The 27,995-nt window shown below is 44.0% G+C and overlaps 1 protein-coding gene across 4 annotated transcripts; it reads left to right on the top strand.

Moving 5' to 3' along the window:
- The first annotated feature begins 51 nt into the window (after positions 1-51).
- Positions 52-27,964, top strand: AKAP3 (A-kinase anchoring protein 3). Of its 4 annotated transcripts, none has more exons than XM_061418182.1 (5): positions 52-214; positions 7,866-7,970; positions 12,557-12,652; positions 17,510-19,834; positions 27,587-27,964. In XM_061418182.1, the coding sequence occupies exons 3-5, from the start codon at positions 12,557-12,559 to the stop codon at positions 27,740-27,742; spliced, it is 2,577 nt and encodes an 858-aa protein (XP_061274166.1). In that variant the 5' UTR covers positions 52-214; positions 7,866-7,970; the 3' UTR covers positions 27,743-27,964. The 4 variants fall into 4 exon arrangements, with proteins under 4 accessions (XP_061274166.1, XP_061274165.1, XP_061274167.1 ...); XM_061418181.1 differs by lacking the exon at positions 52-214 and adding an exon at positions 3,543-3,703; XM_061418183.1 differs by lacking the exon at positions 52-214 and adding an exon at positions 3,543-3,703 and having other exon boundaries at positions 17,537-19,834.
- Positions 27,965-27,995: the final 31 nt, after the last annotated feature.

Below are 27,995 nucleotides of genomic sequence, written 5' to 3' on the forward strand. Positions count from 1 at the left end.
TCTGCGCAGGCGCGAACCTGGAATGAAAGGGGCGAGTCGGAGGGTGGGGTGGACGGTGGCTCAGAAGAGCTCATAGGAAACCGCGGGGAGGGGTTGAGGGATGTGAGGGAGGCCGTGAGGAAAGGGGGAGAAAGAGGAGTCTTGAGATCGGAGTTCCATGTCAGGAGCTGACCGTAAAGATGACGTCGGAGTATCGAGGAACCTGAAGTTCAGGGTAAACCACAGACCAAATCCAGGGCAGCAGCTCAGCTTCCCCAACTCTTAGTTCATCGCTCCCTGAAAGTGTCCGCTGGGGCGGCCCTTGAGCCCTGGAAGCTTTTCCAGGAGAGGGCCGGGGCCCCGGGGACTGGAGGGGGCGGGGACGCGGAGAGAAAACGTGAGGGAGAGAAATACACGTGAGGAAGGGTGCGTTCGTGGAGTCCGAAGACCAGGTTACGTCCCCCGGGGCCTTGGCTCTTGCTGTTCCCTTTTCCTGCAGGTGTCACGAGCTCAAGTCTCTGCTCGTGGATGACCTCAAAGACGACTTCTCTGACGTGTTGTATCATTCCACCTGTGTTTTAAGTACTATGATTTACCAAAGCCCTTATCTCACCACCCAACATGAATCCAGGGATTCTTAACTTGGACTCTGATACAGGAGCGAGCTTCCGGAAATCTGTGAACCTCCCGAAATGTCCTGTAAAAGTTAGTAGGGCTTCCCCGGTGGCTCAGCGGTAGAGAATCCGCCTGCAATGCAAGAGACCTGTAGGAGACACAGGTTTGATCCCTCGGTTGGAGAAGCTCCCCCTGAGGAGGAAATGGCAACCCATTCCAGTATTCTTGCCTGGAGAATCCCCATGGATAGAGTATCCTGAGGGGCTACAGTCAATGGGGTCGCAAAGTCGGACATGACAGATGGTTCGAACACGCCATCTGCACATTTTTCTAGGAAGAAACAAGATGGCTCTCTCTAGAGCAACCGGTGTGTAATATTTTAATTGTGGATCCTTGGCCGTTTGCATTGTTCCAGAAACTAGTATCTAGAGCTTGCCGAAATTCCAGAAAGAGAAGATGAAGACTTCAGTTTTTAAATCCTTTCTTTGTGGCAGCCTCTCAAGATCCCGGAATAAGAACAGCCATCAGCAACATGTCCTGAGACATCTACCTAAAGCATATCAGAAAACAAGCTCCTTTGGGTTTGGGGGAATCTTTCCAGACTTGGTCATTTCTTCAGTGCTTTGTGTTTTCAGGAAGAAAGGAGGGTGCCTTGCTAGGATGAACAAAAGACATATAGTGAGTGGAAGTGGCTTGTTCTAGGTTTGCAAGGTTGGTTGGTCCCACTCTGCCTCACCCCCACCACTTACTGACCTGTCATCTGCCAAGTGAATTGGAAGAGGAAAGTAATTTGATTATATCAAAGATGTCTCCTAATGCTGCACTCTTATATTTCATGGCCTCATCCTGTGTACACTCAGCACTTACATTTTGCTAATATTTGGTTTCGGAGTCCATATGAATAGAAACAGTTTCCTGGCTCTGGTAAATTGACAGATCCCACTGTCATCAGTCACAATCCTAACACCTGTGTATTATTGTCAACTATGTTTCATCTCCAAGTCAAACAGTGCCATGTATGCTCAATACTAGTTTAAAGGTGTCATGATACTGTTGAAAGATTATCGACTTAAAAATCAGATTATTAGAGCCCAGTTCCAGCCGACCAGGTATGTGTGGTGAACTGGGTGAGGTTCTACACCTGCCTCCCTGGATGGGAGGAGTGTTTGGGGGAAAATGGATCCATGTATACGTATGGCTGAGTCCCTTCACTATTCACCTGAAACTATCACAGTGTTAATCGGCTGTACCCCAATACAAAATGTTCTTGGTGTTAAGAAAATAAAAATTAAAAAAAGATTCTGCACCTGGCGAACAGGCAAAAGAACACCTGTCCTGTTTCTTCAAAACGTTACTCTGAGGATCAGATGACATGGATGTGAAGGTGCCTTGTTAGCTACAAAGTGTCATGCCTGTGTACATGCTTTCCATTTTCATACCACTCAAGTGTCAGGATCATAGACTGTCAGAGCTGGAAGGGATCTTAGTGCCATGGTAAAGAAACTACCTTTCAGTGCTGGAGATACAAGAGACTCAGCTTCAATCCCTGGGTTGGGAAGATCCCCTAGAGGAGAAAAGGGCAACCCACTCCAGTATCCTTGCCTGGAAAATCCCACAGACAGAGGAGCCTGGGGGCCACAGTCCAAGGGGTCCCAAAGAGTTGGACATGACTGAGTGTCTGAACGAACACATGGGATCACAGAATGTCAGAGCTGGAAGGGTTCTTAAGAGACCAACAAACCCAATTTCTTTTAAAGGTAAAGAAACTGAACCATAATATAAAAGGTCATTGATACATAACATTGTTGAAGGAAGCTTGTAATAAACCAGTAAGTCATTTTTAAATTCATTAACAATTTTAATCTTTATCCTATCGCCTTGCTCAGAGAGTCATTAAGCGTACCTAAGGTATTATAACATTCCATAGAGAATGTACAACTAACAAAGTCTCCTCAAGCCTAGAAATTTGCCAACTAAATGCTCTTGGACCAATTAATCTCAGTACTGTTTATCAAGTCGAGAGTTGTAGTGCTACTATATCTCTGACCTCAGATTTATTATAACCCAGAGATGGTCAGTTTAGGCAAACTATCTCAGAATGTTTTTTTAATGAAAGGGACTCATAATTAAAAGTCCAAGCTGGATCCCACAGAATGAAGTGATTCCATGGGCTTTGCATAAAAAATTTAGTAGACCCTCAATTCTTTTTTCTCTGCACCCATCTGGATGTGATAATACCTAATACTTTTTCTTCTTTTTAGTGGAATCCCTTGGCATAACTATGCCTATCCCTTGGCATAAACTATGCATGCTGCTGCTGCTGTTAAGTCACTTCAGTCATGTCCGACTCTGTGCGACCCCACAGACGGTAGCCCACCAGGCTCCCCTGTCCCTGGGATTCTCCAGGCAAGAACATTGGAGTGGGTTGCCATTTCCTTCTCCAATGCGTGAAAGTGAAGTCCCTCAGTTGTGTCCGACTCTTAGCGACCCCATGGACTGCAGCCTTCCAGTACTGGAGTGGGGTGCCATTGCCTTCTCCAAAACTATGCACACCCCTCTCCTATGCGTGTGTGCTCAGTCATGTCCAACTCTTTGTGACTCCATGGATTGTAACCCGCCAGACTCCTTCCCAGGCAAGAATACTGGAGTGGGTTGCCATTCTCTTCTCCAGGGTATCTTCCCGACACAGGGATGGAGCCTGGGTCTTCTGCATTGGCAGGTGGATTCTTTACCAGTGAGCCAACCTAGGAAGCCCCTTCCCCCTCCCGTATTCCCTACCAAAAATTAGACACTTCAACAAGAAAATCAATCTGGAGAAAGCAAGCTCAGTTCTTCCAAACTAAGCATCAGGGCCTTGCAGTGTATCCTCACCCCTCCCCTTGTCTGATGATCACTCAATTTCTGCTAGTGTCACCGCTGTTGCTATAGAAGCAGTGATATCACCAGCTGTGATTCTGATGTCACTCTCCAGTCCCAGCTAGGGGGAGGTACATGGAAGGCTGGGGGAGGAAACAAGATCTTGAGCTGAGCACGAACATCCCAGCATCTTCGTTGACTTTAAAAGTATCTTCTAGAGCCTTCTGTGGTTCACTCTTCCAGTGCTGCAGAGGTAGGAGATCCCACTGGACTGACGAGACAGCCCATTTTCTGATATTCTGTGGTTAAAAGGGAGAATTCAGTGACAAGGAATGGGTAACTCTTAACATTCAACCTCACCTCCCTCTTGTCCCAGTTAATGTCAAGTCAGATTCTTCTGGAAATAAATGAGCCTCTCCTTCAGCACAATGATAGTAGATGGTAGCTACCTACCATCTTTGCTGTTAAAGTTTTAATTTTGTTTCAGATGGACTAGATCTCCTTGGCCATACTTTTGCAGACATGAGGGCATCTGCTTTTCAATTTCATGATGTGACTGGAAGCTTGACTACCTGCTGACTTCCTATTCATGTGTGGGCTATTCCAAAAGTTGGGGGTGGGGTAGATTTTTTTGTCTGTTTTTTTGTTTGATTTTTTTTCCAGCGCTCTAATAACAAAATCAGATTAGTACTGCTCTGAGTCCCAATTCTCATTCACTTTCATCCTCTCTTATTTCTGACTCCTTGGCTAGATAACAGAGAACTGGGGCGAAGCAGAACATATATAGCTATGTGGAGACAACATCTGTACTAACAGGGCAATGGAAAAAGAAGTTATTAACAAAGGGAAGTGAAAATATAGGAAATCCACAGGAAAGCTTTACACTGAATGGTACCACTGAGAAAAAGATACACACAGAGAGACTCACAGTCTTCTAATCCTTAATTTAAACAAAATTGCATGAGACTGATTTCATCAACGGCCACATTTACAGAGTGTCTACTGTATGCTTTGCATTTAGAGAAAGGGAATGAGAGAGAAAAATAAAACATATTAGAATATATTCTTCCTTTTTAAAATTAGTAATAAAAAGCGGCCTAGTAAATTTCAAAACTTGATCAGATACATATCAACTCTACGAAAGCTTCACATACGCTGCCTGTAATTTGAGTATTTCTGCGAGCTTAGGAACCTTGAGTAAACAGGAGCTCTTGCTTATGATGAACACAGGAAACATGTCCTGAGATGGAACTGGGGTCTGGGATACAGCTCCATAAACAAGCCCCTCTATTATTTATGCCTCCCTGGCTGGCGTTCATGGTTTGCACTCCTCACTTATCACTGAGGTGATAATCATATGGACATTTTAAAGGAACATTTTAGGTCAGTCCTTCTATTGTTGCATTGGGTCCCCCTATCGGCCATAGGAAAAATTCTTAGCTTCCAGAAGGTTAACCTGCAGAGCTGTAAATATCTCAATGAATCTATCGATTGGTTTTAATAGTCCCTTTATGGGTGTCAGTTTCCTTATCTTTAAAATGAGAATGTTACAATAAATGATTCTCAAGGTCCATTTATCTTCACATTGTGTATAGTTAGCCTTCTTTCCTCATCAAACTTAATAGATAACAGCATCATTTGTCTCATTTATTTTCCATTTAATTCCAGGATATTACTCACGCACTTTGAAGTTAGGAAATGGATGAATCCGTTAATTAACTCAAATCTCTAGATTTTCCTTCTCTCTTTTCCATTTCATTATGAGACATGTATACAAATTTAGAAGTCTGAACAGCACTACCATCAAAAGGCATTTAAGTACCTTGGTATATACACTATTATCCAGGAAAATTTAGGGAATTTAAAGTCTAAAACAACTTCATGGATACAAACAAACATGCAGAGGATATAGAAAATAAAATAAAAACCTCTGGACATATGTAGGTGGAAGTGTTTGCTGAATCTATGTAACGAGTAAGTGTGAAATAAGTATAAGAGCACTTTTGAGATAATTGATTCATTTTTATTATTGGGATAGATCAGATCAGATCAGTCACTCAGTCGTGTCTGACTCTTTGCGACCCCATGAATCACAGCACGCCAGGCCTCCCTGTCCATCACCAACTCCCGGAGTTCACTCAGACTCACGTCCATCGAGTCAGTGATGCCATCCAGCCATCTCATCCTCTGTCATCCCCTTCTCCTCCTGCCCCCAGTGTCTCCCAGCATCAGCCTCTTCTCCAATGAGTCAACTCTTCACATGAGGTGGCCAAAGTACTGGAGTTTCAGCTTTAGCATCATTCCTTCCAAAGAAATCCCAGGGCTGATCTCCTTCACAATGGACTGGTTGGATCTCCTTGCAGTCCAAGGGACTCTCAAGAGTCTTCTCCAACACCACAGTTCAAAAGCATCAATTCTTCGGCGCTCAGCCTTCTTCACAGTCCAACTCTCACATCCATACATGACCACAGGAAAAACCATAGCCTTGACTAGATGAACCTTTGTTGGCAAAGTAATGTCTCTGCTTTTGAATATGCTGTCATAACTTTGGTTATGACCAACTTTGGTTGGTCATAACTTTCCTTCCAAGGAGTAAGCGTCTTTTAATTTCATGGCTGCAGTCACCATCTGCAGTGATTTTGGAGCCCAGAAAAATAAAAGTCTGAAACTGTTTCCACTGTTTCCCCATCTATTTCCCATGAAGTGATGGGACCAGATGCCATGATCTTCGTTTTCTGAATGTTGAGCTTTAAGCCAACTTTTTCACTCTCCCCTTTTACTTTCATCAAGAGGCTTTTGAGTTTCTCTTCACTTTCTGCCATAAGGGTGGTGTCATCTGCGTATCTGAGGTTATTGATATTTCTCCTGGCAATCTTGATTCCAGCTTGTGTTTCTCCCAGTCCAGCATTTCTCATGATGTACTCTGCATATAAGTTAAATAAACAGGGTGACAATATACAGCCTTGACGAACTCCTTTTCCTATTTGGAACCAGTCTGTTGTTCCATGTCCAGTTCTAACTGTTGCTTCCTGACCTGCATACAAATTTCTCAAGAGGCAGATCAGGTGTTCTGGTATTCCCATCTCTTTCAGAATTTTCCACAGTTTATTGTGATCCACACAGTCAAAGGCTTTGGCATAATCAATAAAGCAGAAATAGATGTTTTTCTGGAACTCTCTTGCTTTTCCCATGACCCAGCGGATAGAAGATCCTCTAATAAATTATTGGATAAATATTTATAACTTTGGCAAGTCTCTGGGGTGAGCATATTCTCAAAAGGAGTCAAGCTTTGTGAAAGCCTTACCACCCTATCAAACTTGAGCAAGTCATTTCTTTTTTCTCAGATTCTCAAGTTTAAGAAAGAAAGAAAAATTGAGCTATCCAGAATTAGCAATAGGCGGTATTCATATATATTCATTCAGCAGATAATTGTAAGGAAGATAATTGATCTGGAAGCTGGTTTTGACATTAATTGTGAATTCGCTTTGTCACAAAAGGACTCATTTCTCCTGAATCCTCAGAGGAGAACTTATGAAGTGTTTTGAGATCCACAAATTCAGGGCACTTACTCTCCATTCTAGCTACTGAACTTCTGACTTCCTGTTCAAGCCAAGTTTGAAATTAGGCTAAAACCTTTCAGTGTCCTTGTTGTTAAATAAGTCTGTCTGCCAATGATTGGCAAGTGGAGAATAATGATAGTCATTTCAGAAACAATTGGTCAGATGATAAAACCCTTGTTGTTGAAAGGTTATTGCTGAACCACGAAAAGACGCCTGGATTTTTGGCCTCCAGAGGAGAAGAATTCAATCTGGGACCAGAGATGAGGCTTGATCACTCAGAGCTCTTGTCCAATAGAGTTTTATTAAAGTATAAAAGGAATAGAGAGAGCTTCTGACATAGACATCAGAAGGGGCAGAAAGAGTACCCCCTTGTTAGTGTTAGCAGTGGAGTTATATACTCTCCAATTACTTATTATAGTGAGTCAAAAGAATGTCTGGAGGTTGTAAAGACCTCACTAGACATACTCCCATAATTTACATTTTAAGATAACAGGATTAGCCAGAAGGTTTTTCCCAGAGACTGTCCTCAAGCAGGATACATTATTGTTATATAATCCTAAGGCATGTAGAGGGGGGAAAAAGTTTGTCCTTTCTTCCTCATTGAGAATTCCAGACCTCTCTCTCCTTGGGGACCCCTGGACTTCTTATCAACCTGCCTAGGAAATGACTCTCTCATTGTCATGTAGGAACCACGAGACAGCAAAAATGATATCTGTACTTTGAATGTGAATATCATTTTGTGCTCATCATTTGTGTATCATATGTGAAAAATAATAGGTCAAAATCATTTGGTAATGAGAGCAATAAAGTTCAGAGGTAATATTAGTCATTTTTATTTGTGTCTTTCCATTGCAGATTCCTTATATTTCATGGAAGGAGTGGGTAAACTTAGGAATAGTGAAGACAACAAGAAATTAATCCAGAGCTTTCCTCATATCTCAGAACCTGTCCTCAGTAAGAGTAAGTGACCACACAACTTCCGTACTTTCTGTTCTTCGTTTTCATCCCTGCTTTTTAATTGTGCTGCTGCTGCTGCTGCTGCTGCTGCTAAGTCACTTCAGTTGTGTCCCACTCTGTACGACCCCATAGACGGCAGCCCACCAGACTTCCCCGCCCCTGGGATTCTCCAGGCCAGAACACTGGAGTGGGTTGCCATTTCCTTCTCCAATGCAGGAAAGTGAAAAGTGAAAGTGAAGTCGCTCAGTCATGTCTGACTCTTAGCGACCCCATGGACTGCAGCCTACCAGGCTCCTCTGTCCATGGATTTTCCAGGCAAGAGTACTGGAATGGGGTGCCATTGTCTTCTCCGTTTAACTGTGCTGCTGCTGCTGCTGCATCACTTCAGTCGTGTCCGACTCTGTGCGACCCCATAGACGGCAGTCCACCAGGCTCCCCCATCCCTGGGATTCTCCAGGCCAGAACACTGGAGTGGGTTGCCATTTCCTTCTCCAATGCAGGAAAGTGAAAGTGAAGTCGCTCAGTCGTGTCTGACTCTTAGCGACCCCATGGACTGCAGCCTATCAGGCTCCTCTGTCCATAGATTTTCCAGGCAAGAGTACTGGAGTGGGGTGCCATTGCCTTCTCCAGTATAGCCTAAATAGGGCTTTCCAGGTGGCACTAGTGGTAAAGAATCCGCCTGCCAATGCAGGAGACACAAGAGATGCGGGTTTGATCCTTGGGTCAGGAAGATCCCCTGGAGGAGGGCATGGCAATCCACTCCAATGTTCTTGCCTGGGAAATCCCATGGACAGAGAAGCCTTGTGGGCTGAAGTCCATGGGGTTGCAAAGAGTCAGACACGACTGAGCAACTGAGCATGTAGCCTAAATAAATCAGTAGATCCTATTGACATCATCATGTTCCATTAGAAGTCATGCATTAAGATGAAATGTAAATCAGAGATTAAGAGACTTGCACTGTCAACAGTCTAGGCAACCTGTTTCTATGTCTTTTTTTTTTTTTTTTTTGGCCAAGGAACAGTGCCTTCCATTTCTTTATTCATGGTGATGATTCAAGCATATGAATATTTATATAAAACAATGAGCTGCTGAGAGACAAAACAAGGTTTAACTTCATAGACAGTAAAAACTTCATTGTTAGGGGTTTAAAAAAACATTAAAATAAGGTACCAAGAAGCTTACAAAATCTCAGAAAAAAATGTTTCAAAGAATAAACAATTGTCTTTCTGGAGCTGGCGAGTCTGTTGCAGAGAGGATCTCTCCATATAAGCCCAGGGATTTTCAATTCTAGGTGTCTGTTAGAATCACCCAAGGAGTTTTTAAGAAATTCAATGCTGTGACTTCCTGGTGGTTCAGTGGCAAGATTCTGGGCTCCCAATGCAGGAGGCCTGGGTTTGATCCCTGGCCAGGGAACTAGATCCCACGCTGCAACTAAGATCTGGTGTGCGTGTGCATACTCGGTCGCCTCAGTCATGTCTGACTGTTTTCGACCCCATGGACTGCATCCCTCCAGGATCCTCTGTCCATGGGATTCTCCAGGCAAGAATACTGTAGTGGGTTGCCATTCTCTCCTCCAGGAGATCTTCCAAACCCAGGGATCAAACCCACTGTCTCCTTCTGCTCCTGCATTGGCAAGGAGATTCTTTACCACTGAGTTACCTGGGAAGCCCAAGACCTGGTGCAGTCAAATAAATATTAAAAAGAAAAAGTTTTATCCACTTGTTTCCAAACCCTAAAACCAGTGAAATAAGGTTCTCTGAGGATTAGTCTCTCAGATTCGGTATTTTAAAATAGTTGATTCAGGGTTTTTAAGCAAGATCCTTCTAAGGTCTAATCACAATGTAAAACCCATGGCTTGTTCAAGGAATCTATTGTATCACAGTATTAGGAAGAGTGAAAGCCCTTTCCCCAGTTCAGTGACCTAAGTTAGTGATTGGGGGATAAAAACAACTCCACATCCTTTTGGGAGCATGAATAGGTAGCTCTTGAAAGATCTTATGCTGCTGCTGCTAAGTCGATTCAGTCGTGTCCTACTCTGTGCGACTCCATAGACGATCATCAGGCTCCCCCGTCCCTGGGATTCTCCAGCCAAGAACACTGGAGTGGATTGCCATTTCCTTCTCCAGTGCATGAAAGTGAAAAGTGAAAGTGAAGTCGCTCAGTCGTGTCCGACTCCTAGCGACCCCATGGACTGCAGCCCACCAGGCTCCTCCGCCCATGGGATTTTCCAGGCAAGAGTACTGGAGTGGGGTGCCATTGCCTTCTCTGGAAAGATCTTATATTTTCTTTTTAATAATTACCCATAATGTTTTGTGCAACAAAAATAATAAACCCACTTATTGTCATTGTTCAGTCACTCAGTCGTGTGCAACTCTTTGCCACCCCATGGACTGTAGCCCACCAGGCTCCTCCATCCATGGAATTTCTCAGGCAAAAATACCAGAGTGGGTGGCCATTTCCTTCCCCAGAGGATCTTCCCAATCCAGGAGTTAAACCGGATTTTTTTTTTTTTTTTTTACCACTGAGCCACCTGGAAACCCACATACAAATAAGTTTAAATTGTGTATAATCTGTGTTTGCGTTGTGTTGGTTTTGTTTGTGGGGGAGATGTCTACCCTCCACAAATAAAACCTAAAGTCCTTTAAAACAAATATTTCCAATTAACCAGACATTCAATCACAAATAATGTTCCATTTATTTCAAGCGCTTTTGGACTTTATTTTGACAGAATTTTAAGCCAATGTATTTGTTAAAAACAAGATATAAATATGTGTATCTATTCACAAAGATGTTTTGGGGGCACTGAGGAGAAAAAGTTGGCCATCTCATTCCTCCTTGTTTATCGAGAAATATAGGCCTAAGCAACACTTATAGCAAAAAAAAGGAAACTTCGGTGAGGAAGCCTGATAATGGAATTCTGACTTGACAAAAGAGGGCAAAGAGAAGCTTTTCATACTTGTAGGTTATCGGTGGGCAAGTATGATAATTAGTCACATTTCCAAGAACTATCAGATAAGATGCAGTGTTGTAGAAAGTTGATGAGACTAAGCCCACAGTCTAATCCCCCATGGATTAGGAGTTGGTGCTCACTGGTGAGATGAAGTAGTAAAAGCAGTAAGCATAAGCAATTATTTCAAGAAAAATGACTACAAATAAGAAAAAAGAGAAACAGTAGCTAGAGGAAGGCTTGGGATGGAAGAATACATGTAAAATAAAGATCAGCTTTCTGGAAGACCAGGTAGATGGTGGTGCCATGACAGAAATTAAGAGATAGAGCAAAGAGTTGGGAGGGTTATGAAAAAACCAACATCAGCCAGGACATCACTACCTCCAAGGCCCTTTGGATGGTGCATAAGACATCTCCTTTCTCTTGCCATTCAGAAGTTTGGTGGAACCATGGAGGCTGAGAATTCCCCAGGACTTTTGACTAACTGGAAGAGGGATTATTCTTAAGGAAGCCATCCTACACTTATTGCTAATATAAGTAAGTTAGTCCTCTAGAAATCAATTACAACAAAGCCTGCATTACTTAGAAAAGTTGGTGGGGCAAGAACAGAGAGGGAAAAGTCAGTTAATTCTATTTTGATCAAGTTGAGCTTTGAGCATATACTGAAAATCCAAGATGTGAAAGGGTGGTCAAGCTAGGACACAGTATATGCTCAGGTTCGTTCATGAGCAAACCGTACTAAGCACCTCTAGAAGACATCGCTTCATGGGAAATAGATGGGGAAACAGTGAAAACAGTATCAGACTTTATTTTTGTGGGCTCCAAAATCACTGCAGATGGTGACTGCACCCATGAAATTAAAAGATGCTTACTCCTTGGAAGAAAAGTTATGAACAACCTAGATAGCATATTTAAAAGCAGAGACATTACTTTGCCAACAAAGGTCTGTCTAGTCAAGGCTATGGTTTTTCCTGTGGTCGTGTATGGATGTGAGAGTTGGATTGTGAAGAAAGCTGAGTGCTGAAGAATTGATGCTTTTGAACTGTGGTGTTGGAGAAAACTCTTGAGAGTCCCTTGGACTGCAAGGAGATCCAACCAGTCCATTGTGAAGGAGATCAGCCCTGGGATTTCTTTGGAAGGAATGATACTAAAGCTGAAACTCCAATACTTTGGCCACCTCATGCGAAGAGTTGACTCATTGGAGAAGAGGCTGATGCTGGGAGGGATTGGGGGCAGGAGGAGAAAGGGACGACAGAGGATGAGATGGCTGGATGGCATCACTGACTCGATGGACATGAGTCTGAGTGAACTCTGGGAGTTGGTGATGGACAGGGAGGCCTGGCGTGCTGCGATTCATGGGGTCGCAAAGAGTCAGACACGACTGAGTGACTGAACTGAACTGAACTGAGAAGACACCAGCCTCTGGTCTTGCACTAGAGATACATGTTCTAAGGAAATCTTTCTGTGGTTTGGAGCTGAGAATGCCGAGGTCCAGAGTTAAGTGGGTCTGAAGTAACTCTCAGGACAGATGTCTGTGGAGAGCATCACTCCTGTTTTCCTCATCTCAGTCATTTGTCTTACTACTCCTCACTTCCATGAAACTAGCCCTTTTGATGATCCTTCTCCTTTTTTCTACTTCCAGATGTCGGATAGGGTTGACTGGTTACAAAGCCAAAATGGAGTATGCAAAGTTGACGTCTATTCCCCCGGAGACAGCCAACCCCAAGACTGGAAAATGGTAAGGGTCAGCTTCCTTATAAATATGGAGTTAGGAATATGTGGCGTGCCATTAAGAGTAGCCTTATTCTCTCCACTGCCACCTCTTTTTTTTCCTTCATATTTTTGGCCACGCTGCCTGCAGCATGGGGTCACAAGGAGTCGGGCACGACTGAGTGACTAAGCAACAACAACAAGCAGGTTTATTATTTTTGTTATGCGAAACATTATGGGTAATTACCAAAAAGAATTAGTTCCCTGACCAGGTATCAAACCCATGCCCCCTGCAGTGGAAGTGCAGTATCTTAAACACCAGACCGCCAGGGAAGCCCCACCACCTCTTATTTTTGAAGATGAAATTCTTGGGGGGAAAAATGAACTCCTTTAGAACAAAAAAATTCCATGTATAATTTTGGGGGGTAAAAAAATCCTATAATATGATACTTAGTACGAGAAATACACCACAGTTAATGAAAAAAAATGTACAACAGTTGTAAAACTTTAGTCTTCTAACAGAAAGAGACTCAAACAGAAATGTCCTCAAAGTTTATAGATGTGTAGGATGCCTAAAATTCTCAGAATTATAAACTCTCATCTAAGTGATATTGTTCTCCCTCATCCTTCAACAAACATTTATTCCACACTTACTTACTTAGTATCAGGCACTGTTAAGTCAGAGTCCCGTCAGAAAAGGGAAACCATGTCAGTAATTTAATACTAAAAAACTACTCAGTAAGAGGTATTTAACTAAGTTCACTACTAAAAGCTTTGAAAGAGGATTCTAATAAGAGATCCAGAAGCAGCAAATGCAGAAAGCAGCTACTACCCCTAGGCTGAAAGAGTGAATGAGGAAGAAAGTTAAGGCTCACGAAGTCCCCTTGCCCTCACGAAAAGCTGCTTCAGATCTCCTTGGAGAGTGTGCCCTGCAGCAGGACAGCAGCCTGCATCCCAGTGGCGCTCAAAACACTTGCCAGAGGGCACAGGGGACCAGAAGGGAAGCCCCTCCCTCCTGTGATGAACAGGTAGCGCCCCTCCAGTGCCCTCTGCCAACAAAGCCAGCCACCCAAGGAGAAATGTTTAAAAGGGTCCAGCTCCAGACTCACAAAGCAAGACCAAAAAGGGTAGACTTGGACTTGAGAGACAGTAATGAATGACTGGCACAGACACTGTGCTGAGTCTTAGGGTCAGAGACACAAAACTAAACTCACCTGTCCAGAGATTAAAGAACCCTTTTCCTTCCAACTGGCCATAAAGTTCCACACTGATTTGAGCCTTAAGATGAGCAAAAAATACTAGCCAAGTAGGTTTTCTGTTGTCTCTTACCAACAGAGAATAGATCTCTGTAAACCACTAATCCATTAAAGAAATCACCAAGTGGTGAGATAATGAAACCAAAATTCTCAAGCATTGCTGCCACCAATGATTGGTGGCTGTGGAAGGACAAAAATGAAAACCAAAAACTAAACTAGTAGAGAGGAAAATGTAAACGGTGCCTAGAACACCATCTCAGGGGGGCCAAGAAGGAACACACTGGGTACAGTACTCCCACGATGACCTTCACCTCTGTTAAGCAAAATCTGTTGGACATCTTGACAAAGATTTGCAAAACTGTTAAAAGATTATTTTCAGAGAAAGGTGAAATAATGACTCTCCCATGAAAATAAAATAGACTCATGTGAAAGATTTTATTGAAGTCATTAATGAGATTTTAATTTAATTCATTAATGGTGCAGTTCTAAGAAAAGTCCAAAAAAAGGAGACCTGTATGTAGATCAGGAGTATTGGAATGAACTGCGCAAATGGAAGCCAAACAGACATCTTCCAAAGTGGGAGAGAAAGTCAGTCATTCTTTCCTGGTCAGAATTAACATGTGTGTAGACAAAAATTATACTGCATTGCTAACAGTTATCTATAGTTTTCAGAGTTATCAGGTATTTCCAAGAGAATCAGAATCAGAAAACGTGGAGGAGTATGCTATAGATTGTGCAGAGTTTTCTACAAATTTCCCTATAGTAGCTATTATTCAAATTAGGAGAATAATTTAGAGGGCTTTGAACCAAGTTCTGTGGCCCACAAGCAGCTTAAACCAGGCTGTAGAGGTCCAGCTGCTTTTGTCTTCTTCCCAAGTCATCCAGACATTACAGTAGACTGCTGACTGTAGGGGCGGAGAGAACCAATTTCAGAGTCTGAACTGGATTTGAATCCTGGCCCCCACCATGCGCTAGCTGTGAGATGCTGCATATATGTGTGTGTGTGTGTGTGTGTGTGTGTGTGTGTGTGTGTGTGTATGTATACAGGGCTTCCCAGGTGGCGCTAGTGGTAAAGAACCCGCCTCCCAGTGCAGGAGACACAAGAGACGTGAGTTCAATCCCTGGATGGGGAAGATCCCCCTGGAGGAGGAAATGGCCACCCACTCCAGTATTCTTGCCTCGAGACTCACTTGGACAGAGGAGCCTAGAGGGCTACAGTCCTTAGGGTTGCAAAGAGTCGGACAAGACTGAAGTGACTTAGCACTTAGTGCATATATATACACACAGACACACACACACACACACACATCCTCTCCCATTTGGATTTTCTTCCCATTAGGTCACCACAGAGCATTAAGTAGAGTTCCCTGTGCTGTATAGTATGTGCCCATCAGTTGTCTATTTTACACATACTACCAGTAGTGTATATGTGTCAATCTCAATCTCCCAATCCCCACCACCTCCCCGTTTCCCCTTTTAAAATACCAAATTATTCTTTAAAGATGAGCAGTACTTGTGGTTATCCTCAGAGAGATGTAACTCCAGTAGTTACAGTGATCCCTTAGATTTGATGGTAAATAGGACACTTTCACTGGAGAAGGCAATGGCACCCCACTCCAGTACTCTTGCCTGGAAAATCCCATGGGCGGAGGAGCCTGGTAGGCTGCAGTCCATGGGTTCACGAAGAGTCAGACACGACTGAGCAACTTCACTTTCACTTTTCACTTCCATGCATTGGAGAAGGAAATGCAACCCACTCCAGTGTTCTTGCCTGGAGAATCCCAGGGATTGGGGAGCCTGGTGGGCTGCTGTCTATGGGGTCGCATAGAGTCGGACATGACTGAAGCGACTTAGCAGCAGCAGCAGCAGCAGGACACTTTCACATACATTCTTATTTTAGCCTATGTTCAAGTGAAGATTATAAATTAGGTCAACATATAAACATATGCATATGCTTAGCACAGCTAGCATCCACCAAAGACTCTGCATTCACTCAAAACTAATCAATTGTCCCACAGATATTAATTCCTTATTTACAAATCAGATTCTTAACCTAAAGCATCCCCAGTAGTCCACTGGAAGCCACTGAGCATATCAAGATTGTGCTTGTGTAGCCCGGCACACAATTATGATTAATTATGCACCACAGTCCTTGAATTTTCTGATATTTTGAAAACTATACTTGTAATGAAAGTGAAAGTGTTAGTCACTCAGTCGTGTCCAACTCTTTGTAACCCCATGGACTGTACCCTGCCAGGCTCTTCTGTCCACGAGATTCTCCAAGCAAGAATACTGGAGTGGGTTGCCATTCCATTCTCCAGAGGAATCTCCCTGACTCAGCAATCGAACCCAGGTCTCCATCATTGCAGGCAGATTCTTTGCTATCTGAGCCACCAGGGAAGCCACAAGTATAGACTTGTCATAAGAGACCTAAATAAAACAGATCAACCATAAAAATAGTAATGAATAGCAATACATGAAAAATCTGATTTAGTGCAAATTGGAACTCTGTAGCTGATGATTGTCAGATCTTAAGGATCTATGTTGTTAGAGGTGAAACAGTACAGTGGTTGAGAGCAAGGGCCCAGGAGTCACTGGTCCAATTGGAACTCCTCCTCCATCAGTGATTAGCTGTGTAACCTCTGGTAAGTAACTAACTTAATCCCTCAGTTCTTCAATTTCCTCTTCTGTTAAAATGTGGATAATAAGAAAGCTAGCCCCACTCCAGTACTCTTGCCTGGAAAATCCCATGGATGGAGGAGGCTGGTAGGCTGCAGTCCATGGGATCGATAGAGTCGGACACGACTGAGCGACTTCACTTTCACTTTTCACTTTCATGCACTGGAGAAGGAAATGGCAACCCACTCCAGTGTTCTTGGCTGGAGAATCCCAGGGACGGGGGAGCCTGGTGGGCTGCCGTCTATGGGGTCGCACAGAGTCGGACATGACTGAAGCGACTTAGCAGCAGCAGCAGCAGCATTTAAGTTTATTGCCAGAATAATAGTGGCTTTCTAGGTGGCTCTGTGGTAGTCTGCCTGCCAATGCAGGAGATGCAGGAGATGCGAGTTCAATGCCTGGGTTAGGAAGATCCGCTTGAGGAAGAAATGACAACACACTCCAATAATCTTGCCTGGGAAATCCAGGCAGAGGAGCCTGGTGGGCTACTGTCCATGGGCTTGTAGAGTCAGACATGAACTGAGCACACATGTGCACACACAGAATAATATTAAATGAGGTCCTAGTTTTAAAGTACTCAGAACAGTGCCTGATATATAGTAGGTGGTGGTGGTGGTTTAGTCAGTCAGTCGTGTCCAACTCTTGCAACCTCATGGACTGTAGCCCTCTAGGCTCCTCTGTCCATGGGATTTCCCAGGCAAGATTACTGAAATGGGTTGCTATTTTCTTCTCTAGGGGATCTTCCCAACCCAGGGGTTGAACTCTGGACTCCTGCATTGCAGGCGGATTGTTTACTGATAGCCACTAGGGAAGGCTGATATATAGTAAGCACTCAGTAAATGTTGCTTCCATCTGTTGGGTTGATGGAGGAGTTGAGACGTGAGAGGGGCGACCATTTTTGTGACTGCTCTTTGAGGTTGTCCTGAATATCCTGTGTCTTTACTTTGTTATAGTCGGATGAATCCTTGTCTATTTTTAAGGAAGCCTCCCACGATCCCATCAGAGTGCTCAGCTGGCTCCGCAGAGACCTGGAAAAAAGCACAGCAGGATTCCAAGACATTAGGTTCAAGCCCGGAGAATCATCGCTCGGCAGGGAAATGGTCAGCTCAGGAGACCCACGCAAAGGTTTCTGCGTGGACTATTACAACACCACCTCCAGGGGAAGTCCAGGGAGGCTTCATTTTGAGATGAGTCACAGAGAGAACCCACACCAGGGCCCCACCTGCAATGGGAGCTCCGTAGATGAAGTCTCCTTCTACGCCAACCGCCTCACAAATCTTGTCATCGCCATGGCCCGCAAGGAGATCAACGAGAAGATTGACGGCTCTGAAAACAGGTGTGTCCACCAATCAGTGTACATGGGGGATGAGCCTCCACCCAACAAGAGCCTGAGCAAGGTGGCGTCGGAACTGGTGAATGAGACCGTCACTGCCTGCTCCAAAAACACCCCATCAGATAAGGCTCCGGGCTCTGGTGACAGAGCCTCGGGGACATTACAGAGCCCCCCGAATTTAAAATACAAAAGCACTTTGAAGATCAAGGAAAGCAACAAGGGAGGCAGGGGTCCAGACGACAGGCCTAGCTCTAAGAAGTCTTTCTTCTACAAAGAAGTATTCGAATCTCGTAACGCGGGTGATGCCAAAGAGGGAGGAAGGACCTTACCGGCGGAGAGAAAGATGTTCAGAGGGTATGAAAGGCCCGATGACTTCACAGCTTCCATCAGTCAAGGGATCATGACCTATGCCAACAGTGTGGTGTCCGACATGATGGTCTCCATCATGAAGACCCTGAAGATCCAGGTGAAGGACACGACCATTGCCACCATCGTGCTGAAGAAGGTCCTGATCAAGCACGCCAAAGAGGTGGTCTCCGACCTCATCGACTCCTTCATGAAGAACCTCCACAACGTCACGGGGACCCTCATGACGGACACGGACTTTGTCTCGGCTGTGAAAAGAAGCTTCTTCTCTCATGGAAGCCAGAAGGCCACGGACATCATGGACGCCATGCTGGGGAAACTCTATTCAGTGATATTTGCCAAGAAACCCCCTGAGACAGTCAGGAAAACCAAGGATAAGTCTGAAAGTTACTCCCTCGTCTCTATGAAAGGGATGGGTGACCCTAAACACCGAAACGTCAACTTCGCCTCCATGAAATCAGAAGGTAAAGTGAGGGAGAGAGTATGTACCCCCACGCCCAAACCTGAGAAGTCCTGTGTGGAAACTCTGGGGGAACACATTATCAAAGAGGGGCTGACCCTGTGGCACAACAGCCAGCAGAAGGAAGGCATATCTGCATGCCTCCAGGGCTCTCCCTTCGTAACTCCCAAAAGACAGTATAAACCTGTGCCGGACTTTCCCCTGGGGTTCCCTTTTGACCCCTGCAACTTCAGCCTCCCTACGCAGTGCCCAGAAAAACCTGAGAATTTTATGTGTGACTCAGACTCCTGGGCCAAGGACCTGCTTGTGTCTGCCTTACTTCTGATCCAGTACCACCTGGCCCAGGGAGGAAACATGGATGCACAGAGCTTTCTCGAAGCTGCTGGCACCTCCAACCTGTATCCCACTAAGTCTCCAGCCATTTCCCATGAGTCCAGCCTCCGGTCTCCCCAAGTGGGAGCTGACCCAGAAGAAGTGGAGAAGAAGGACCTAATGAGCGTTTTCTTCAACTTTATCCGGAACTTGCTCAGTGAGACCATTTTCAAGAGCGACCATAGCTGTGATACCAAGGCAACCAAGGAAGACAACAGCCCCCAGTGTGAAAGACCGGTCACCCCTTCTCCCGCCAAATTAAATGAATGTGATGATACTGGGGGTGCTTTTGCGGGGCTCACCAAGATGGTGGCTAACAAACTTGATGGCCACATGAACGGGCAGATGGTAGACCATCTGATGGACTCAGTGATGAAGTTGTGTCTCATCATTGCCAAGTCCTGCGACTCTCCGTTGGCAGAACTGGGAGACGACAAGTCCGGGGATGCCAGCAGGCCAACATCAGCCTTCCCAGAGAGTTTATATGAGTGTTTGTCCACCAAGGGCACAGGGACTGCAGAGACACTCCTACAGAATGCCTATCAGGCTATCCACAACGAACTGAGGAGTCTATCAGCACAGCCTCCAGAAGGGTGCGCAGCGCCCAAAGTGATCGTCAGCAACCACAACCTGACTGACACTGTGCAGAACAAGCAGCTCCAAGCCGTTCTTCAGTGGGTGGCCGCCTCTGAGCTCAACGTCCCCATTCTGTACTTTGCGGGTGACGACGAAGGAATCCAGGAGAAGGTAAGGCGGTAGAGCCAGGGCTTTGAGGAAGATTGATTAGGGTTAATGAGGGTTTTAAGTACTTTTTCTTTCTAAATGGGAAGATAGCTCCAAGAAGGGTAGGATGGGAACAGTAAACATTTGAAGCTCAAAACTCATAGCCTAGCCAATGAGTAAATTAAAACTAGATTTTTCCCAATAAGAGGTGTATCAAAGGGAAAAGAAGATATACACTTTTTTTTTTCTCTTTCTTTCTGTGTATTTAGATGGGAATGCACAAATAAGGAGCCTCCAAGTGAGTTGGTGAAAGGATCAGAGTAAGGCCTGGGCTCAGACTGAACTCTGGGTAGGACAGCTTTGCCCAAAGAATGAGAAGGAGACGCTGGGAAGCGTCCTGGGGATGTGTTGGCTGGGGGCAAAGGGTTTAGATTCATAGTGTTTCCAAGCCTATCATACCTCTCTTTGCTGGTGATCTAGGAGCCATTAGGGATTTGAAGGGATTCAATAAATAGCATCCCTCGTCCCCTCACCCGTGGAGAAGGCAATGGCACCCCACTCCAGTATTCTTGCCTGGAAAATCCCATGGACGGAGGAGCCTGGTAGGCTGCAGACCATGGAGTCTCGAAGAGTCAGACACGACTGAGCGACTTCACTTTCACTTTTCACTTTCATGCATTGGAGAAGGAGATGGCAACCCACTCCAGTGTTCTTGCCTGGAAAATCCCATGGACGGAGGAGCCTGGTAGGCTGCAGTCCATGGGGTCGCTAAAAGTCAGACACGACTGAGCGACTTCACTTTCACTTTTCACTTTAATGCATTGGAGAAGGAGATGGCAACCCACTCCAGTGTTCTTGCCTGGAGAATCCCAGGGACGGGGGAGCCTGGTGGGCCGCCGTCTATGGGGTCGCACAGAGTCGGACACGACTGAAGCGACTTAGCAGTAGCAGCTTCCCCTCACCCTAAGTTCCGAATCAATTGATAAGTAAGACTAAAGAATAAGGCAGACAGAAAATCAGCTTATTATTGTTGTTACTGATAAAGGTAAGTGTGCTTTCTGCCTCCTTTCTTCTCCCAATTTAGGCCTCAAAACTGCTCATGGAAGGGAAATTTTGAGTCTGGGAAGCTTTTCTTTACGTAGTTGGTGCTCCATGCTAATGAAGGGGAATTGAGAGACCACCCCCACAATATACAGTCTCTCTCTCTTTCTCTCTCTCAGGGTTGTTGTTGTTGTTGTTGTTTTCTCAACATTACTTCCTCTCAATTAAGAGAAGTGGAACAATGGCATTTACTAATTAAGTAATAGGAGGTGGCACCAGAGGCTGGGGTTATTATAAAAAGCATCCGTCTTCTTAGAAACCAGAGGATATGGAGGAAGAGGCTTTCTCTGTTTGATGCATGGGGTTAGTAGCGCTTATAACTGGGTTACTTGGTGTATCTGATGACCAGGAAGACACAGGACTGTACTGCACACAGAATAGGCTACACTCAGCCTAAATGAGAAACTGTCTCTCCTGTCGACTTGCTCCTTTTGCAGCAACAGTACTCTGTAGGCTTGTTCCTTGCGTGTCTGTGCACCAACAGTGTTGGCCAGTGCAGAACCTCAGGCTCCACTCCTGACCTACAGAATCAGAACCTTTAGCAAAACCCCCAGTTGATCTGTGTGCCTGTTCCACGTTGGGCCAGAGGACAGAACATGGAGATCCAATCTTAGATTTACCCCTAAGAGTACTTGCTTGGCAAGTTCTGTCTGTTCACAGTTTTTCCAGTCTGTAAAACAAATTATTTTGTGTGTGTGTGCTTAGTCACTCAGTCGTTCCTGACTCTTTGTGACCCCATAGACTCTAGCCTGCCAGGCTCCTCTATCCATGGGATTCTCCAGGCAAGAATATTGGAGTGAGTTGCCATTCCCTTCTCCAGGGGATCTCCCTAAACCTGGGATCCAACCCAGGTCTCCTGCATGGCAGGCAGATTCTTTACTCTCTGAGCCACCAAATTATTTTCATAAGTTGCAATTAGCAGAGGAGCCAATATTGAGGAAAGCTTTAGACTAATGAAAAAATCTAAAAAGAAGCATAGCTTTCACATGTACAGTATGTGAAACAGGCTTTGTTCTGACACCATCTTTTAAGTCTACCTCATCCTATGTAACAATCATAATACATTCTAGATTATTTTGAATTAGAATGTCTATGCTACAATTCTCTAGAATGAGACAATAGACTTGCAGGCTTCCTTCTACACACACACACACACATTTTCTTAAAGGAAAAGAGTGGGAAACATGACCAACAGCACATGCAAATGTCACCTAGTGAGTAGATTTGTCCTGAGCAGCAGCATATTTTTAAGAAAAGTTGGATGGCGTATACATCAAAGAAACTATGTAAATATGAGTTGCGAAATTTTTTTGGGAAAGAGACTTAATATAGGCAACTATTTTCATGCTAATGCTGGTGATTAAATCTGGCAATACCAGCATACCCATGAGCCCAATTCCTTTAAACAAATTTGTATCCATTTTAAAAAAACTGTTGGTGACACCCTGCAGCATGTAGGATCATGGTTCCCTGGCCAGGGCTGGAACCCAGGCCCCCTGTACTGACAGTGAGGAGTCTTAACCATTGGACCTCCGTGGACGTCCCTGTATCCATTTTTGAATAGGTAATGTGTACATACTTCAAAATCCAAAGACACACACAAAAAAAGATGCACAATTAAAATTAAGGACTTTTTCTCATTTTTATCTCCCCATTCCATTGCTCTCCCTGGAGAAAACCATTCTGATCAATTTCTTGTTTATCTTTCCAAAAATGCTTATGCAGCATACAAGTTAATACGTATTTGTTGTTCAGTTGCTAAGTCGTGTCTGAATCTTTGCGACCCCGTGGACTGTAGCCCACCAGGCTCCTCTGTCCCTGGGACTTCCCAGGCAGGAATACTGGAACGGGTTGCCATTTCTCTCTCCAGGGTCCACCAATTCGCACACCTATTAAAAGAAAATGAGAGCACCTGTTTCCCACATAGCAACTAACCTACAGTCCATGCCAAACTTTTGGTCTTTGCCAAGTGTTGCCTTACTTTGCACTTATCTTTTTAGAAATGATGGTGAATATCTTTTCATGTGTTTAAGAGCCATTTTTGTTTTTTAAAAATATGTATTTGGCTGCACTGAGCCCTTTTTGTGAACCTTTAGTTGTGGCATCTGGAATCTAGTTCCCAGACAAGGAATTGAACCCAGGTTCGCTGCCTAGGGAGCTCAGTGTCTTAGCCACTGGGCCACCAGGGAAGTTCCTAAGAGCCATTTTTGAATTTCCTTTTTCATGGATGAATCATTTGTTTGTAAACTCTGCCCTTTTTTTTCTGCCAGGTTGTTGGTATTTTTCTTATGGATCTGTGAGAGTTTTACATAATACAAGGAAAATAGCCTTTGTGATATTAGATATGATTTTTTTAATCATTTGATTTTTGATTGATGTTTCGTTTTGTTGCTTTTGCCATGAAGTATTATTTTAAATGTTTACGTGGTCAAATAGGATAGTTCATCTTTTATTTTTCCTAGATTTTGTGTCATATTTTGGAAAACATTCTCCACTACAAGATAGTAACAAAACTTCCCCATGTGTTCTTTCTCCTAGCACAGTTATGATTTTTTAAAAAATGTTTAAGGCTTTGGTCCACTTCAAATTCATTTTTATACAAGGTGTGACATAGGAATTCAGTCTTATTTTTTTCCAGATACCTATATGTCTTTGTTTTTTCCCTAAGCTTTCTGTTCTATTCCATTGAGTCATTCATCTGTTCTTACTAGTTTAATACTATTTTAATAGCATATTACTTTAATTATTGTAATTCTGTCATATGTTTTAATATTGATAGGACTAGACACTCCTTTTTCTCTGTCTCAGAATTTTCTAGGCTATGTTTCTCAGTTTCACCCCCAGCCACTGGTAATCATCAACCTGCTTTCTACCATTACAGATTTGCCTTTCATTTTAGAAAATAATGGAGTCGTAAAGTATGTAGCTTTTTACATCTGGCTCTCGACTAATAGCATAAGGTTTTTGAGGTTTATCCATGTTGCAGTATGTATCAGCAGTTCATTCCTTTTATTGCTGAATAGAATTTCATTGTATATGTTTTCTCTATTGATTCACCAATTAAGAGACATTGGGGTTATTCCATTATTTTGCTATTATGATTAATGCCTCTATGAACAGTCACATACAAGTCTTTGTATGGATATATATTTTCACTTCTCTTGGTTGACAAGGAGTGTAACTGCTGCATTTTATGGTAAGTATAATTTCTTAAGAAACTGTTCAACTGTTTTCCAAAGAAGCTGTACCATTTTATATTCCTACCAGCAATTTCATTTATTTCAATTTCTCCATATCCTCATCAACATTCTGTTGATGGATTATGTTCTGTTTTTAATTATAACTGTTATAGTGGTTTTTGATTGTGGATTTAATTTGACATACATACATTAAAATGACTAAAGATGTTGAGCATCTTTTTATGTGCTGATTAGCCATTCATATATAATCTTTGGTGAGTTGTCTATGTAAATTGTAAATCTTTTGCCCGTACTTTGACTGGGTTGTTAGAAAGTTACAAGAATTCTTGATGTATTCTGGATACAAGTCCTTCACCGGATATATATATTTTGCAAATACTTTCTGTCAGTCTGGAGCTTATTTTTTTTACTTAATGGAGTGTTTCAAAGAGCAGAAGTTCTTAACAATGACATCTAGTTTAGTTTTTACCTTCATTGTTTATACTTGCGATGTCATATCAAATAAATCTTTGCCTAACTCCACTGTCCTCTACTGGAGGCAGTTTTGCCCCTAAGGGACATTTGGCAATGCCTGGAGACGTATTTTGTTGTCACAGCTGGGAAGGGAGGGGAGTTTAGCAGGGAGAGGCCAAGTGAAAGTGAAAGTGTTAGTCACTCAGTCGTTGTCCAGCTGTTTGCGACCCCACAGGCAAGAATACTGGGGTGGGGTGCCATTTCCTTCTCCAAGGGATCTTCCCAACCCAGGGATTGAACAGCTAGTTATGTTTAGTCTGCTTTTCCTTTTTGTTTTTCCTTTTATTGTCTTCTTTTGAATTATTTTTAAACATTTTTCAGTCTTCCATTGTAATCCATCTGTTGGGTTTTGCTATATCTCTTTGTGTAGTTTTTTAGTGGTTTCTCTGGGCACCACAATCCATGTACTTAACTTGTCAGAGTCTACTTAGAGTCAACCGTGACCACTTAGGCTAGAATGTAGAAATCTTCCTGCCCTATGGGGCCCTTCATCCTTCTGCCTGAGACTGCCGTTATTTTATGTAATTAGCTGCCTCAGTTCAGTTCAGTTCAGTCGCTCAGTCGTGTCTGACTCTTTGCGACCCCATGAATCACAGCACGCCAGGCCTCCCTGTCCATCACCAACTCCCGGAGTTCACTCAGACTCACGTCCCTCAAGTCAGTGATGCCATCCAGCCATCTCATCCTCTGTCATCCCCTTCTCCTGCCCCCAATCCCTCCCAGCATCAGAGTCTTTTCCAATGAGTCAACTCTTCGCATGAGGTAGCCAAAGTACTGGAGTTTCAGCTTTAGCATCATTCATTCCAAAGAAATCCCAGGGCTGATCTCCTTCAGAATGGACTGGTTGGATCTCCTCGCAGTCCAAGGGACTCTCAAGAGTCTTCCCCAACACCACAGTTCAAAAGCATCAATTCTTTGGCGTTCAGCCTTCTTCACAGTCCAACTCTCACATCCATACACCACAGGAAAAACCACAGCCTAATTTAAAATTAGCTGCCTAAAATCTATTTAATTTTATTGCCTAAAATCCTTAGGCAATATTATTTTTGCTTTCAACCATAAAACATATTTTAAAGAATGGAGGCAAATCGTTCATCATTTATCCTGAGATTTTTACCATTTCTGTTGTTGTTGGTTTGCTCCTCATCTTCCCAGTTTCCTTCTGATACCATTTTCCTTCTGTACAAGGAAACAGAATGCACTTTTCTTGCGATGAATTATCTTAATTTAATCTGAAGTTTTATTTGACCTTCATTCCTGAGGCATATGTTTGCTGGACATAGAATTCTGGTTTGATGGTTCTTTTCTTTTAGTGCTTAAAAAGTGCTGTTTCACTCCTCTGTCCTCTGTGGTTTTTGATGAGAAATTCGCTGTCATTGGCACTGTTGTTCCCTCATGTTTAATGTGCCATTTGTCACTGGCCACTTTTAGATCTTTTCCTCTTTTTCTTTCAGTTCAGTTCAGTCGCTCAGCTGTGTCCGACTCTGCGAGCCCATGGACCACAGCACGCCAGGCCTCCCTGTCTATCACCAACTCCCGGAGTTTACCCAAACTCATGTCCATTGAGTCGGTGATGCCATCCAACCATCTCATCCTCTGTTGTCCCCTTCTCCTCCTGCCCTCAATCTTTCCCAGCATCAGGGTCTTTTCAAATGAGTCAGCTCTTCGCAGCAGGTGGCCAAAGTATTAGTTTTCAGCAATTTGATGGTGATAGGTCTTGTGAATTACGGGGGTTCATCATATTTCAAGTTCACTATGCTTCTTGAGTTTGTCTGTATGTCTGTTAGAAAATTGGGGAAGCTTTCATGCATTATTTCTTTAAATATATTTCTGCACTACCCTTTTCATTCTCTAAGGACATAAATGTAAAACCCTCTGGAACTGTCCCACAGGCCCCTGAACTCTGCTTATTTTCTCAATCTTTTTGAAGGAGGCTTATTCTATCTCTTACACTGTTCAATACCGTTAATTTCTATTGTTGTGTCTTTGGTTTTCCTGTGTTTCCTTACTCATCTCCATCTATTTAGTCTTCATTTTGGATTTGGTATTATTGTTTAGCTGTACAATGACCATGTTTAACTGTACGGTGACCAGCTGTACAATGAGTCTTCGTTCTGTCTCCTCTTTGCAGAGACTTGTCTTTCCATCTGTTTCAAGAGTATCCTTATGCACTTTAGTCTCTGCCTGAAATTTCCCCTGAAAAAACACCTGATATTTGGCCTGTTAATCTGCCCTTTGAACTTCTCATAGAGTCAGTTGCAGAACGCACAAAATGGAAAGCTGGTTCCTTTGTTGCCACACGGATTCCAGATGAATGGCAGTATACTGGGCTCATATGAGAATACTTGCTTGGGCTTTTCTCATTTTATGCCTGGGAAGAGGATTAAACATAGGGTTCAGAGACTTGGGTATGAGCAGTGCCTCCGCTGATTTCTGGCACTGTATTACTGACAACCGTCACCTCTCAGGGCAACATTTTCATGGGGGTTGAATGCATCTTTGAGTCACCTTCCTGCTCTATCATCCCAGGGCTCTCTGGCCTACAGGGCTGAGAAAGCAGCATCTACATTGTCCTATGGCTCTTTCTCTCCTGTCTGTGTTGGTCTCTGGGCGGTGATGGGAGCCCATTTTATGATGTTACAGTGAGCTTAAGAACTTCAGAATCCTTAGAAGGCATGAACACCATTGACCAAACAGCCACTGGAAGCAGGAAGTTTTAGTCTTTGTGGGACATCTTCCATATCACGGGCAGGGGGTTGTCGTTTAAATGAAGGGCGATGGAACCCACTTTCTTTTGTCAGACAAGCCAGCGAGTGTCTCGGTTTTGGAAGTAGTCTCAGCACCTCCCTGGAGGCCGTCCTGCGGCCAGGGACCTCCCCCAGCTCTCTAGCCTTGAAGGCCCCGCCGGACCCTCTGTGGGATGCTCTGCCTCCTCGACTTCCACTTTCTTTTCCTCCCTCAGCTACTTCAGCTCTCGGCAGCTGCGGTGGAAAAGGGGCGCAGCGTAGGTGAGGTTCTACAGTCGGTGCTGCGGTACGAGAAGGAGCGACAGCTGGACGAGGCGGTGGGCAACGTCACACGGCTGCAGCTGCTGGACTGGCTGATGGTGAACCTGTGATGAGGGCCCGCCGCCGCCCCTCTTTCCCGCAGTGGGCCCCGCCCTCGCCCCTCCCTTCGTCCTCACTGCCGCGGCCCCCCTCTCCCGCCTCCTCACAGAGCCCCAACATTATCTTCATACCACTCACATCTAAGACACGTCATCGTGCGCTAGTCCCTGGATTTTGCAGATATTCTTGTCCATGCGAGCAAGGACGTAAAATAAAAATTACAGATAAATGGCTCCGAGTGTCTGGTTTCCTTGGGATCCAGTG

This window comes from Bos javanicus, chromosome 5 (genome assembly GCF_032452875.1).
Source record: "Bos javanicus breed banteng chromosome 5, ARS-OSU_banteng_1.0, whole genome shotgun sequence".
Classification (NCBI taxonomy): domain Eukaryota; kingdom Metazoa; phylum Chordata; class Mammalia; order Artiodactyla; family Bovidae; genus Bos; species Bos javanicus.